At 40.4% G+C, this 13,530-nt stretch overlaps 1 protein-coding gene across 2 annotated transcripts in view; it reads right to left on the reverse strand.

The window, feature by feature from the left end:
* c9orf72 (C9orf72-SMCR8 complex subunit) overlaps nt 1-13,530 on the reverse strand; it is a 61,451-nt gene that overhangs the window by 31,109 nt on the left and 16,812 nt on the right. Inside the window, exons 4-5 of one of the 2 annotated variants that reach the window (XM_072258226.1) lie at nt 12,492-12,556; nt 5,535-5,607 (exon numbers count right to left, since the gene is read on the reverse strand). In XM_072258226.1, the coding sequence (XP_072114327.1) occupies nt 5,535-5,607; nt 12,492-12,556 (138 nt within the window). Of the gene's footprint in view, nt 1-5,533; nt 5,608-12,487; nt 12,557-13,530 lie in introns of those variants that run through there. The other variant, XM_072258227.1, reaches the window with a different exon arrangement.

Below are 13,530 nucleotides of genomic sequence, written 5' to 3' on the forward strand. Positions count from 1 at the left end.
GAGGGTGATAAGAGACGACAAGAGGAATCCTATCCCTGGTAGGGAGGATAGGTTTAGGAATAGGGTTCCTCTTGTCCTCACCTACCACCCCAGTAGCTTTTGCGTCCAGCTCATAATTCTCTGTAACTTCCGCCATCTGCCCCCACCTAACTGCCACCCCTTTCACCATTCCCATTTCCTTCTCTCAGCCTATCTCCTTACCTGCCCATCACCTCCCTCTGGTGCTCCTTCCCCTTGCCTTTCTTCCATAGTCTTCTGCCCTCAATCCGGTTTCCCCTTCTCTTTCAGCTGTCAACTTCCCAGCTACTTACTTCAACCCTCCCCTCTACCCCGTTTCACCTCTCATCTTGTACTTCTTCCTCCTTTTCCCCCCAGCTTCTTGCTCTAATTTCTCATCTTTTTCTCCAGTCCTGAAGAAAGATCTTGGCCCAAGATGAGGATAGTTTATTCCTTTTCTTAGACTTTGCCTGGCCTGAGTTCCTCCAGCACTTTGCGTATGTTAATTGGATTTTCAGCATTTGCAGATTTTCTTGTCTTTGTGCAAGGAGAAGCCAATGGACGGGCCAGAGACGGTGGAGCCGGCAGATGGATCAGAGGAGGTTCAGAGGAGCTACCTGGGTGCAGACCATGCTGCTGCCTGCTACTCAAAGACATCATATTGGTGCATAAGAAGCAGTGTGCAGTGCATCCATGTGTGACTGTCTTGCACGTATTTCTTGCGATCACAAGGCGCTGTTGGTCATTGATAATGTGAGATGCCGCAGGCCTGTTTCCCTTGTTTGGTGGCGAGACAGGTGACGAGGCAGCAGCATGGCCTCAGTTGTAGCGATGACAAGGCCTCAAGCAGGCCTGCCTGCTGCTGTAGTCCAGGTGAGACGACACCGGAGGCAGTATAGCATGGCGTCTGTGCTTGGTTGGGAACTGGCCTCTCCTGTCAGTGCTGCCCTCCAGTGTTCAACAGGCGGAAGGACAGGCTGGATTGCCAGGAGCTGTACCATTAATCTGCATGTCGCTCAGGGACTTGGACTATACTTGTGTTCTCTTGCTGAACGATGTGTGTGCGTCTTTTTCCTGTCACTACTTTGAATGTATGTTATGCACTTGGGTCCCAGAGCAGCACTGTCTTGTTTGACTGTATCCCTGTATGCTCTGAATGATAATTAAACTTGATTTGAAGAATACGGAGTTAGCCTGTCAGCCAATGAAGGTACAGCAATTAGAGGCTAATTGGCAACTGGGCAATTAGTCTATAGATATTAGACTACATCTTTTTACTCATCCTTTTATCCAGTCCTGCTATCTTTAATGAACTGTGCACATATATTCCAAGGTGCCTTCAATTTTCCATATCATTTATTGACTTGTTGCATCTCCTTAAAGGGATTCCCTCACATTTTGATGAATTAAATTCCACTGTCCATTTTCCTACCTAGATCATCACCATATATTTCGAACATATTAAAGATTTTCATCCTTATTGCCAATCCAGACCGAAGAACCCTTCATTCAGATTTTAAGTTTAAAGATTGTGGTAAAGGAACTTTTAACTTTGTTTTGTTCCGTTTCTCTTTCAAACACATATTCCTTTCCAGTTTTGTTCATTTTCCACGCCCAAATTTATCTATTCTGACTTCACAGTTTGCCTCACTGTCTTGTGGAAGATGCCTCAAAGATGATCTCTAATTGCATTAAGTTCTACTTTGTGCATATGAAGTTTGTGATTTCCCATACGTTTATAAGTGAGCCGACCAATTGAGATCAAAATCCACCCCACAATCTTAGAACTTGTACACTGTAATAATGGTTTATCTTGCAATTTACATGCAAATGTATTGTTCTGTAGTCTTCCTACTGTACAAAACGTAACATTTTCTGTGGACATAAGGGACGGCAGGTGCAGGAAAACTGGAGCAACACACAAAGCTGGAAGAACTTAGTGGGTCAGGCAACACCTATGGAGGGAAAGGACAGTGGAAGCTTCGAGTTGAACCTCATCATCAGGAATGGAGAGAAAGAAATAGCCAGTATAAAAAAGGGAGGGAAGGGTGGAGCAAGAGCTGGCAGGTGATAGGTGAATCCAGGTGGGGGGGGGTCAGAGGCAGATGGGGGGAGGGAAGAGAGTGGGAATGATGGCAGAACCTGGGAGGTGAGAGATAGAAGTGACAATGGCTGAAAAAGATGGAATCTAATGGGAGAGGAACGTTAAACATGAACTAATGGGAAAGAGATGAGGAGGGAACTAGCAGGAGGAATGTGTGAGTGATGATGGAGAGGGTGGGACAGGGGAAGGAGAAAGAATAATGTGAGCCAGTGGGTTCAGAACAAAAAAAAACTGGGCTGGTGAGTAAGGGGCAAAGGGAAATGATGGCTAAGAGTTAGAGAATTCAACGTTTATGACATCAGATTAGAGATGACAAAGGCAAAACATGAGATACTACTCCTCCAATCTGCATCTAGCTACAATCCAGTAATAGAGGCCATTTTGAACAGCTAAATCAGTGTGGGAATGGGAAGTGGCATTAAAATGGCTGGCTAACTGGGAGGTTCTGGTGGGCAAACCGGCGCTTCTTGATGAACTGCTCCCCAAATCTGCACCAGGTCTGACTGATGTCAAAGGAAGTCGCCCTGAGAGCAAAGGATGCTCTAAATGATATTACAGAATCCAAATGTGAAGGACTGTTCAGATCCCTGAATGATGGCAAGGAAGTACTTAGCGGGGCAGGTGTAACACTTAATGGGGTTGATAGATAAATGCCTGGAACAGGTTTCGTGGGGAGGGATGAGCCTGCCACGAGGCAAGGAAGTCAGAATCAGAATTAATATGACTGGCATGTGTCGTGAAATTTGTTGTTTTGTGGCAGCTGTACAACAAAACATTGGTGGCTCAGCAGAGCAACACCACGCGACATAACATTCTCAAAACTAGGACCCAGCAATAAGCGCTAACCAGGAGTCCACTTAAATAATCAGACAGCATGGAAAAGCTGTGCTAGTCAAAATAACCTTATCAAGATTACACAGAAAGCACCAGGGATTAACAACTCTTGTTAAGACAACAATTAACAAATTCCGGTGCTCGGAAAACCTCGGATCCCAACACTCTCCACTCCCCACGTGGGCTTGAAGAGCTCATTACACAGTCCTTCCAGGTGTGGCAATACTTCACTACGAATCTGTTAGAGTAGTCTACTGTATTCCGGTGCTCCAGATGTGGCCTCTTCTATGTTAGTGAGGCCCAACATAAATTGGGGTACTGCTTTGTCAAGCACCTCCAATCCATCTGCAAAATGCAGAATTTGCAATGACCAACCGTTTAAATTCATATTCTCATTCTCATTCCAACAAGTCAGTCCATGGCCTCCTATTCTGCCACAACGAGGCCACTCTCAAGTTGGAGGATCAACACCTCTGATCCATCTAGATGGTGTGAACATCAATTTCTCCTTCCAGTAATTTTTTTGCTCTCTCTTCCCTCTTCCTCCCCTCTGGCCTCTTACCTCTTCTTCCTCACCCGCCTCTCCCCCTTTCCTTTCTCCCATCTCTTATGTTCCTTCTTCTCCAGCCATTTGCCTTTTCCGATTATCACTTCCCAATTTCTTACTTCATCCTCCCCTTTTCCACCACCTGGCTTCACCTGTCACCTTCAAACTTGTTGTCCTTCCCCTCCCCTCACCTTCTTATTCTGGCTCTTCTCCCTTCCTTTCCAGTCCCAATGAAGGACCTCAGCCTGAAATGTCAACTGTAGATTCATTTCCATAGTCATTGCCTGAACTGCTGAGTTCCTCCAGCATTTTGTGAGGTGAGGGATTGATGTCCCATCGACTGAGTTGAGAAGATCCAGAATGGGTAGAAGGTAAGAGGGGCATGATGGTGATCGCAGAACTTGAGGTGTGGATTCAGGGGAGCAAAGGTAAGGCCACTGCTAAGAACAGAACATTCGAATTATCCCAGCAACTGCATTAAGTTTTACACCTGCTCCTACAGCTCCTCCAGCACCATCATCCAGAGCTGTAAACAGTTCTTCCAGGTGAGATGGATCTTCAGATACGAATCCATCGATGTTATTTATTGCTTCTAGTGCTCCCAGTATGTCCTCCTCTACACCAGGGGAAACATTCCATCATGAAGCTCTGGTCCATCCACTGTATCTCCCAGAATCTCCCGGTTGGCCAGCCATTTTAATTCCTTTTCCCATTTCCACACCAGCACATCTGTTCAGGGTGCCTCCACTACCGGCTCACAGCTAGATGCAGATTAGAGGAACAGCAGCTCATATTCTGCCTTGGTCATCTCCAACCTGATAGTACAAACATTAAATTCTCCAATTTTCAGTAACCACTCCCCTCTGTTCAACCCCTTCTGAACGCACAGGCCTCCATCGCCCTATCTTTCCATCACCAGACGTTCCTCCCACTGGTTCCCCTTCCCACCTCCTTCCCTTTGTTCCATGCTCCACTGCCCTCTATCAAATTCTATCTTCTTCAGCTCTGTCACTTCCATCTATCATCTCCCAGCGTCTTACATCATTTCCACTCAACTAGAACCACTTATCAACCACCAGCTCTTGTTCCACCCCTCCCTCCCACCTTTCTATACTGGCTGTCTCCCCTCTTTCTTTCCAGTCCTGTTGAGTTCTTCCAACTCCCTTTGTGTGTTGTGATGTCTACTTAATTGTCTTGAACTGTGTACAATATAACAGAGGAAATAAAAGTAGAACCTCATTTTTTCTTACTTGTAAAATATTAGACATAAGTTAAATAATCTACGACATAAACTCCCCTGCCATTAACATTTTGTAGTTTGCCATATTTCCTTAGGACACGGAAGGAGGCCATTTTGGCTTGTGTCTACTTCAGTTCACAGTGAATAAGTGAATTGGTTTCCATTAATAATTTTGAATTAGGATAGGTTTCAATGCACTCAGACATTTATCATAATACAAATCTGCAAACTCTCTTTTAATTCCTGCTCTGTGATGCCATGGCTATCTCTATTTTGTTGCCAATAAAGTCCCATTCTGAAGAATGCTAGCCAAATTATTAATAAACTGTACAATACATCTCTCACAAGAAACATTAAAAAAATGTACTTGAACTAAATGTTATCTATTGAACCAGTTATATTTTAATTATATAATATTGATTAATAGAATTACATTTATATTAATATTAAAATATTCTTTTACCATCTCACCTTTGACATTTTCCTGTGAATCAAACACAATAAAGCTCTAAATAGTTAAAATAATGTGAATGATGATAACTACAGCATAAAATACAGAGAATAATCATTCTATTGGTTTTCATTTGTCAGAAAACTAATTAAGTCAGAAATGGTAAAAGCAACTTGCACCTATAGTAACGTTAATCTAAAATATACATCTCTGTTAAATGATACCCAGAATAGAAGAATCTTTATGCATAGAAAATTAACAGACTGAGGAAAAATAAAATAGCTATTTACAGGCTATGAAGAAAAATCACTTTCATTGTAATCAGATACTATGAACCACCATTTTGTATTGATAGAAATACCTTGTTTACTTTTTCTGGATTGCTTCCGACAACCACAGAACATCCACATGTCTGCAGATGGGAACTAATCGCTCTGTAAATTACAATTTTTTGTTACTAGAAGGGAATACATGAGATGAATACTTAGTCTGATATGAAAATCAGTGCAACGTTTAACAATTTAAATGGAAAAATTTGTACTTGAGAACTCTGCCCAACTTAACTGTAAATATTTCTGCAAAAATACAAAACTTCAACAACTATTTTACCACATATAATTTATTACTTATGTAGTCCATACAAACAATCCAAAACACAATATTTCTTTTTTTGTTTAAATCACAGCCTGGACTTCCAGAAAGCACCATTTTCTATGGCACCTTAAATCCTAGGCTTGAGAGATTCCATGGCTGTATTGTTGTGTTCTTGGACACCACAATAATATTTACTATTGAAAAAGTGGGTAACATTTGTTAAACCATTGGTTTTGTTTACAAAAATTACTAATTACAAAATACTTAAAGATTATGTCTGCATAGGTGTATGTTCATGATACTTGATTGACGATAATAGCCATTTAACTTCAAGAATAAATCTAGAGGGATTACCTCACAGCAAGCTGAGGTCCTAAGTTAGGGAAGGCCAATTTCAGTAGTGTAACAAATGACTTTAGCAAAAGTAGATTGGAAGCAGATGCATGCAGATAAATCAACACCTGACAAGTGAGAACCATTTAAAAAAAACTGTTAGCAAGGGTTCAGGGAAGTATGAAAGGCAAAAATGGGAGATTGGGCACCCTTGGATGACATACTTCATCGAAAGTTTAATTAGGGGAAAAACAGGAAAAGAGTACTTAATTAGGGGAAAAATAGGAAAAGAGGGAGAGAAAAAAAAAGAGGCCATGAAATATCATGGACAAGATTAAGTCCTAAGTCATAAGAGGAGAGCTTGAGAAAAACTTGATCATCTTAGAGGGAGAGCCATGGAGTCATAAGTAGCTAGCCATCTGGACACAAGCTGGGGTCTGATCAGCCCTGGCTGGGTCACCTGAAGGAGGTTGTATGATGTTGAAAGACCCGAGACACCCGATGATTCCAGGAACAACACTGAAAATGTGTCCAGAAGCATCAGTAGATGTATGTACACAGGGATCAATGGGGTAGTTGATGTGTGGAGCCAGCAAGAAGATCCTAAATGAAAACCTCATCTGTATTCACTAAGCAGTAAACAGTGGAGGATAATAAATTCAAATACAGAAACGTTAATTGTCTGGAGCATGTCATTATTAAAAAGGTGGAGATGTTAGATGTCTTGGAATGCATAAAGATGGATAAGCACCAAAGCCTGGGCATGATCTATCCCAGAATGCTATGGGAAATGAGGAAGGAGACTGCTGCGGCCCTGACAGAAATGTTTGCATTAACATTAGCCCCAGGTGAAGTACTAGAAGACTGAAGAATAAATAACGTTGTTCCTTTATTTCAGGACAGCGGGGATAAGATAGATAACTCCAGTGAGCCTTCTGTCGATCCTGGGAGAAAATTGAAAGAGATAGGATTTATGCGCATTTAGAAAGGTAGACAGAGTTTAAGGTCAGTCAACATGGCTTTGTATGACTCAATAATTTGTTCTTTCTCCCCAAGGAGATAACAAAGGAGTAGAGGAATACAGGCCTAAAACGAACAAATTTGATTGCCTAGATCTAGACATTACCATTGGAATGGACAAGGTGGACAATAAAGACCTATTTCTGTACTGTACATTTCTATGGTTCTATAAGACTGATGAAGGCAGACTTTAGAAATGCATTTGACAAGGATCCACATAGAAGGCTGGTTTGTCAACATCAAACCCAGTCTTAGCAAAGGAGATTGTCTCAGGATACAGTAGGACATAGGCCAGCTGTTAAATTGAGTACTTCAGTGACAAATAGACTCATTCAGACAGGCGTTTGGTAATGCACTTTGGAGGTTAAAGTCCTGTAGGTCATATGCACAAGTAAACGACAGGAATCTTGGAAGCTCTGACGTATAGAGAGACCTTCTGGTGCAAGTCCACAGCTCTCTGAAAGAGGTGATACAGGTAGATAGTGTACCGAAAAGAGCAGAGGGCAGGGCATGCTTGCCTTCATAGGCCAACGCATTTAAAGAGTTGAGAAATCATGGTTTAACAGCACTTGGAGTAACGTATACAGGTCTGGCAGCACATGACAGGAAGAATTTGGTAGGAGAAGACATTCACCAGGACATTGCCTGGAATGGAGGATTGGTTATAAGGAGAGATTGGATAAGCTGAGTTTATTCTTTCTGGGAATGTAAGAGGCTGGGCTAATAGAGATCTGCAAAATTATGAGAGATATGAACAGTAAGAATCTTTCCCCAAGACAGGGAGTCAAAAATATTTTAGACTTCCAGTGAGAGGGGAAAAATTTAAAAGAGAAATATGGGCAAATTTGTCCATACAGAAGATGGTGAATACGTAGAACAGGCTGCCTGAGGAGGTGGGGGGCAGAAACAATCACACGCTAAAGAGGACTTAGATGGGAAAGGTGTAAAGGGCCTGATGCAGGCAATTAGGATTAGTACAGATATGCACTATGCTTAGCAAGGATGGTGGAGGGGGATGAAGCAGTCTGCTTTTGTGAACCATTTTAATTAATTCTCATGAAATCAGGTCAAATGTGTACAAGGAAACCTTAATTAATAATTAAAGATGGTGCCAGTGAACCACGGTGACATTCTGAGGGCTTTGTACAATACTTTTAAATATACCTATTTTGAATTACTCTCACTACAGACTGCAGCATGCAAACTCCCTCCAAGCAATGTACTTTTATATCAACTTAATGATCTACATATTTCACAATTGTCTGGAGGACTTGTCAGACCAGGCAAGTATGGCACCTTTAAACAGACGCAGGTTCGATGCCAGGGCAGCAAGTGAGGCAGGAAGGGGTCTCCAAGCCAGGCTGAAATGCAGAGGGATGAGGCCTCCCTCTACCCAGCACCTTGTTAGCAAATGTGCAGTCACAGAACAAAATAGGGACCTGGGGACAAGATTGCTGTATTGAAGGGAAATGAGGGACCGTTATGTTCTATATACGACTGAAACTTGGTTTTCTCCTTATATGCCAGTTTAATGGGGTGCCCGTGAAAGTTCTACTAGCCTGAGGAACGAATTGTCAAGGTGTTGTGTCTTCTGAGGGGTGGGATGTCATGTGAGGGGTTGGCTTATCTGTCAGCCGAAAGCTGATTCTGCCCGGTCGGTCATTCATTGGCCTGTTCAAAGGAAGCAGCAACTTTTTCCCACTGGTTCCCTTACTCGCCAGGGCACCTGATTCTGGTTTGGGTGCCTCAGAGGTATGACAATAGCATGAGAAACAGATTCACTCTCTTTGTCGCCAGGGCCCACTTCAGACTGGTCGCGACCAGTGCTGAAGGACTTTTGGGAAAGAGCACTGCAGACACAGACAGGCCCCCTGCATTTACTTAGGTAAGTACTTATTCATAGCATGCTTAGTTTTGCAGTTTTATAATTTAGGGAGATTTAATTGAGTACCTGTTGAGTTAAAAGGTTTATTGAATGCTTAGTGTTGTAGTTTTGTGTATCTCAGGGTAGCTTAGATGAGCACTTGTGTAACTAGATGCACTATTCAGTGTTTCTCTGTTTGTTTATAATAAATATTTAACATGCTCACTCGCAATCTGTGCCTTCTGTTTCACTCACTGGATCCGAGACTCTTTTCACGTTACACACATACCCAACTTATCCCTCATTTAACCATTGATAATACCTTAGGGATCAACCTTGTTCAATAAGGAGTGTAGAAGGACATATGCAGAGCAACACTAGGCATACCTAAAAATATAATGCCAACTGATTAAAGATGCAACGAGGACTATATACATACTGACCGCAGAAACACCATAGAATTGACAGAGCAAAGCAATCTCACAGACAATACATTAAATCAATCCTCTGCAGTACCCAACATCTAGTCAAGAAGAGTGGAGGAAGATTAAGCACTTAGTGAGAGGAGACTGCTTCCGGAGTGTTCCACTCCTCAATTTGCTGTAGATAGGTTAAATTATTTGTAACTAGTGCCAAATAAGTGATTCATTTCAACTTCCTCTTGTGATTCCCACTGTCCCTGAAGCCTGTGGGCCAATAGAAAATGCTAGAAATATTCAGCAGGTCAGGCAGTGTTTGTGGAAAGAGAAAATTACTGTTTGAGGTCCTCAACCCTTCATCAGGTCTGGCTAATGCCAACTTGTTTCATTCCACATTATATCAAGAAATAGTTACAGCAAAGGCTAGACAGCAAGACAACATCTCAACAGTATACTGAATTTTTTTGCTCAAGACTTATAGCTGTGCTTTTACAGTTACACGACTGACATCTATCCAACAATGTGATAAATTGCCCAAGTATCTCTTGCCCATAAAAAAAACTGATAAATGCAGCCTAGTTAATTACCACCCAATCAATTCATCCCAAATCTATACTTTATCACAATCTTAGTCCAAACATTATCTAAAGACTGAATTTTAAACATCATACCATGGTCCATGCATTGGTTTCAAGGAAGCTGTTGACAGTGTAGCATCCAGGAACCCAGATAAAACTGAAGTTAATGTGCATCAGAGGAAAAAACACCAATAGTTAGTCCTATCTCACCCATAGGAAGATAGTTGTTGGAGGACATTCATCCCAACCCAAGGACATCTCTGCAAGAATCTCTGGGGGAATTTTGTTCTGCTGCTTCATCAGCGATTTCCTTCCGTTACAAATGGGAACATTTGCTGAAGAATACACAGTGTTTAATTTCCTATGCAGCTCCTCAGTACATGAAACGTTCCATGCTTACAAGCAGCAAAGCCTAGACAACATTCAAGTACGTACTGATAAACAGATAATATTGTGCAAGCCACAAAAGTGACAGACAAAGACCAATTATAACACATTCGACTACCTTCATTGACATTAATAATATGGCCATCACAGATTACCACCATCAGCATCTCATGTCACTGTGGCCAGAAACTCAATACAAGAGCACAGCAGAGTCTGGATATCCCGTGGCAAATGGTTCAACTCCTGACGTTCCAAGGTAAAAATCAGTAGTAGGATGCAATACTCTCTTTATGCCAGATGAATTCAGCTCCAAAAACATTTACGACATTTGACATCACCCAGAACAAAGCAACCCATTGGCGTATAAACCATTTATTCCACCCACCACCAGCACACAGTAGAGCGTGCAGCAACTACAAAATGCACTGCAACCATTGACCCAGATTAATCCAACAGCACCTCCAGATGTGACCTCCCCTACACAGGCAAGGGCAACAAGCACGTAGGAACAAAGTCACATGCACACTATCCTAACTCAGAAATAAATAACTGTTCTTTCTCCATTGCAGGGTCCAAATCCTTAACTCCTTGCCCATTGTGAGTAGCTTCACATGAAGGATGCCAATGGTTTAAGGGAGTAACTTACCACCACCCCAAGGGGTATTAAGGTACATTGCAAAGAAAAACTATTTAAAAAGCAGCATCTACCCAATTAATATTATCAAAAGCAGAAAATTACTCGCACTACAGAGGTGAAGATAATTCAACTAAGAGGAACAGAAGCTTTTAAAGCAGAAATCTGAAAGCATAACCATACCAATGAAATATGAGAAGCACTGAATGAAAAGGGAAAAGGAGAATACGAGGGGTGAGGAGAGAGAGGTGAAGGAAAGCCTTGGGGGACATTAACAAATAAATACCAAATGGTACCAATCAACACATGGCTGGAAGCAAACCAAATGAGAAGCATGAACAAATGGAGTGTAAAATTATTTTCTAGATTAGTATGCTGGGAAACCAACAAGAGAACAGATCTATTTTGTGTAATGTGAAAGGGTTAAATGATGATCAGGTGTTCAAAGAACTTTCAGAAGCAGTGATCATCAGATCACAAAATTTTATATTTAAAAATTTAAAGTGATCATATTCAATCTTAAATCAGGGATCATCTGAATAAAATAGAAAGACATGAGGCAGAAGTTGACAATGGGAGACTGAGAAACCACTTATAAAAGGTACAGCAGAAAATTGAAAATAGCTAACCTTCAAAGAATAAATATTAGTTTACAGATAACTGAAACCCCCATCAGACAAAACAAAAAGGAAATGTGGTCCACGATTGCTATTAAGATGGTAGTAGATGAAAGGTTTATTAGCTGAGAGGTTTAAAAGAAATAGACATTGATATTGGAAATTCATAATTTAGCAAAAGACAAAAATGAAAAATGAGAGAAATCTCTCCAGAATCAAAGAATGTAAATGAAGCTGGGAGGGGATAGGTGGAACAGGTAAAGGGCTGAAGGAGTAATCTAATTGGAGAGGATAGTAGACCATGAGAGAAAGAGAAGGAGAAGGGGAACCAGATGGAGGTGATGAGCAGGTGTAAAACAATGATTTTTTTTCCCCAATCTAGATGCTGTATAAAAACAAATGAATTAGTTTAGAAAAAAGGACAAAATCATGCAGAATTAATTTAGCAGTCGTGGCAAAGAAGGAAATAATTTTTTATATAAGTAATGAAAGGAGTATCGTTAACACTTAAGGATTGATTGCATGGAAAAAGACAATTGGGCCCAACCAGTCCATTAAACCTCTTGCTAATTTGAATCTAACAAATGCCAAAAAAAAAACCATTGAATGAATGAGATAAATAGCATGGGTGAAAAATTTAGCTTAGATTAATTTTGCTGAAGTAAGTTTGCCAGTTATCTGCTAATACAGTGTGAAAAACAGGTTAGGAGTTAGTCTTCTTAAACAAACACTTCAGGAAATTAGAAGACTCAAAATTAATGACCCAACAAACAGATAAACACTGCTCTTTACACGCTTGCTGAAACCAACTAACTTCAGCAGGAGACCAACAACAGCAGTTTAAATGTTATCCAGTCAAGATACATACTTACTTATGCAGGAAATCTTCATGGCAACTGTCACCAATGTCATCATCATTCAAAACAGTATCTTTAATCTAAATCAAATAAATATCCATGTTAGTATTTCAAATTAACAGCAATAAAAATGTCATCACTCCAAAAATGCTAAACAGTTAACAGAAGGAAAGTGGGAAGAAAGAAAGGACAGTTTTAAGTTATCTATAGGAATCAATATAAATTAATGAGAGGAATATTGTCCTGAAGCTTATAGAAAAGAAAGAATGTGAAATATCTTGGAAAAAAAACTCCAACTTATTAAAGTAGAATAGATGATTGGAACTTTTCAAAAGAGGGAACACGCTTTTTGCCCTCATGCAGCAATTTTAAAAGGAACAAAGAGGAATCTCATATTGTACAGGTGAAATAAAGGAATCATGGAAGCAAAGTACCTGAGCACCTGTGCTCTCATGTTAAATGGAATGATAATTTAATATGGGCATTAGTAACACTTCAGCTGCTCCAGCTATTATTTCAAGATTGCAAATGTATAATGTAGATTAATGACTATTGGAAGAAAGTTAGCGAACATGAATTCCTGTTAATAGGTTAATCATCCACACAGTAATTAATGTACAGATAACAAAAATATCAATCTTGATTTTAAATAGTTAAGTATGGAGAAGGATAAAAAAGCAAACCATGACTAACTAATTAGAAGTAAAATGAAAAAACAAGGAAACAGCAAAGATGTTTTAGTGGAAAGGAATACAAGGCTAGGCTTTACTCAGAGGTGAAAGAGACTCCAAACAGTGCAATGGTAATTTTAAACTACATTCACTGCAAAGTGATTGGACTATTTGCTTACCATTAACTGGCGTGGTAGAATATGCATCAGAGCTTACTTAAAAGAAAATAATGATTAGTAATAAAATGCTGTGTTTGTAAGCTTACAGGAGCAAATTAAAGAAGTATCTTTTACAATTGTCTGTGATTTACTTTTATGCTTAACAGCTGTAACTAAGCTCTTCACAATAAAGCAAACACTGAACCTCTTCACAACAAAGCATAC

Source organism: Mobula birostris, chromosome 5, assembly GCF_030028105.1.
Source record: "Mobula birostris isolate sMobBir1 chromosome 5, sMobBir1.hap1, whole genome shotgun sequence".
Lineage (NCBI taxonomy): Eukaryota > Metazoa > Chordata > Chondrichthyes > Myliobatiformes > Myliobatidae > Mobula > Mobula birostris.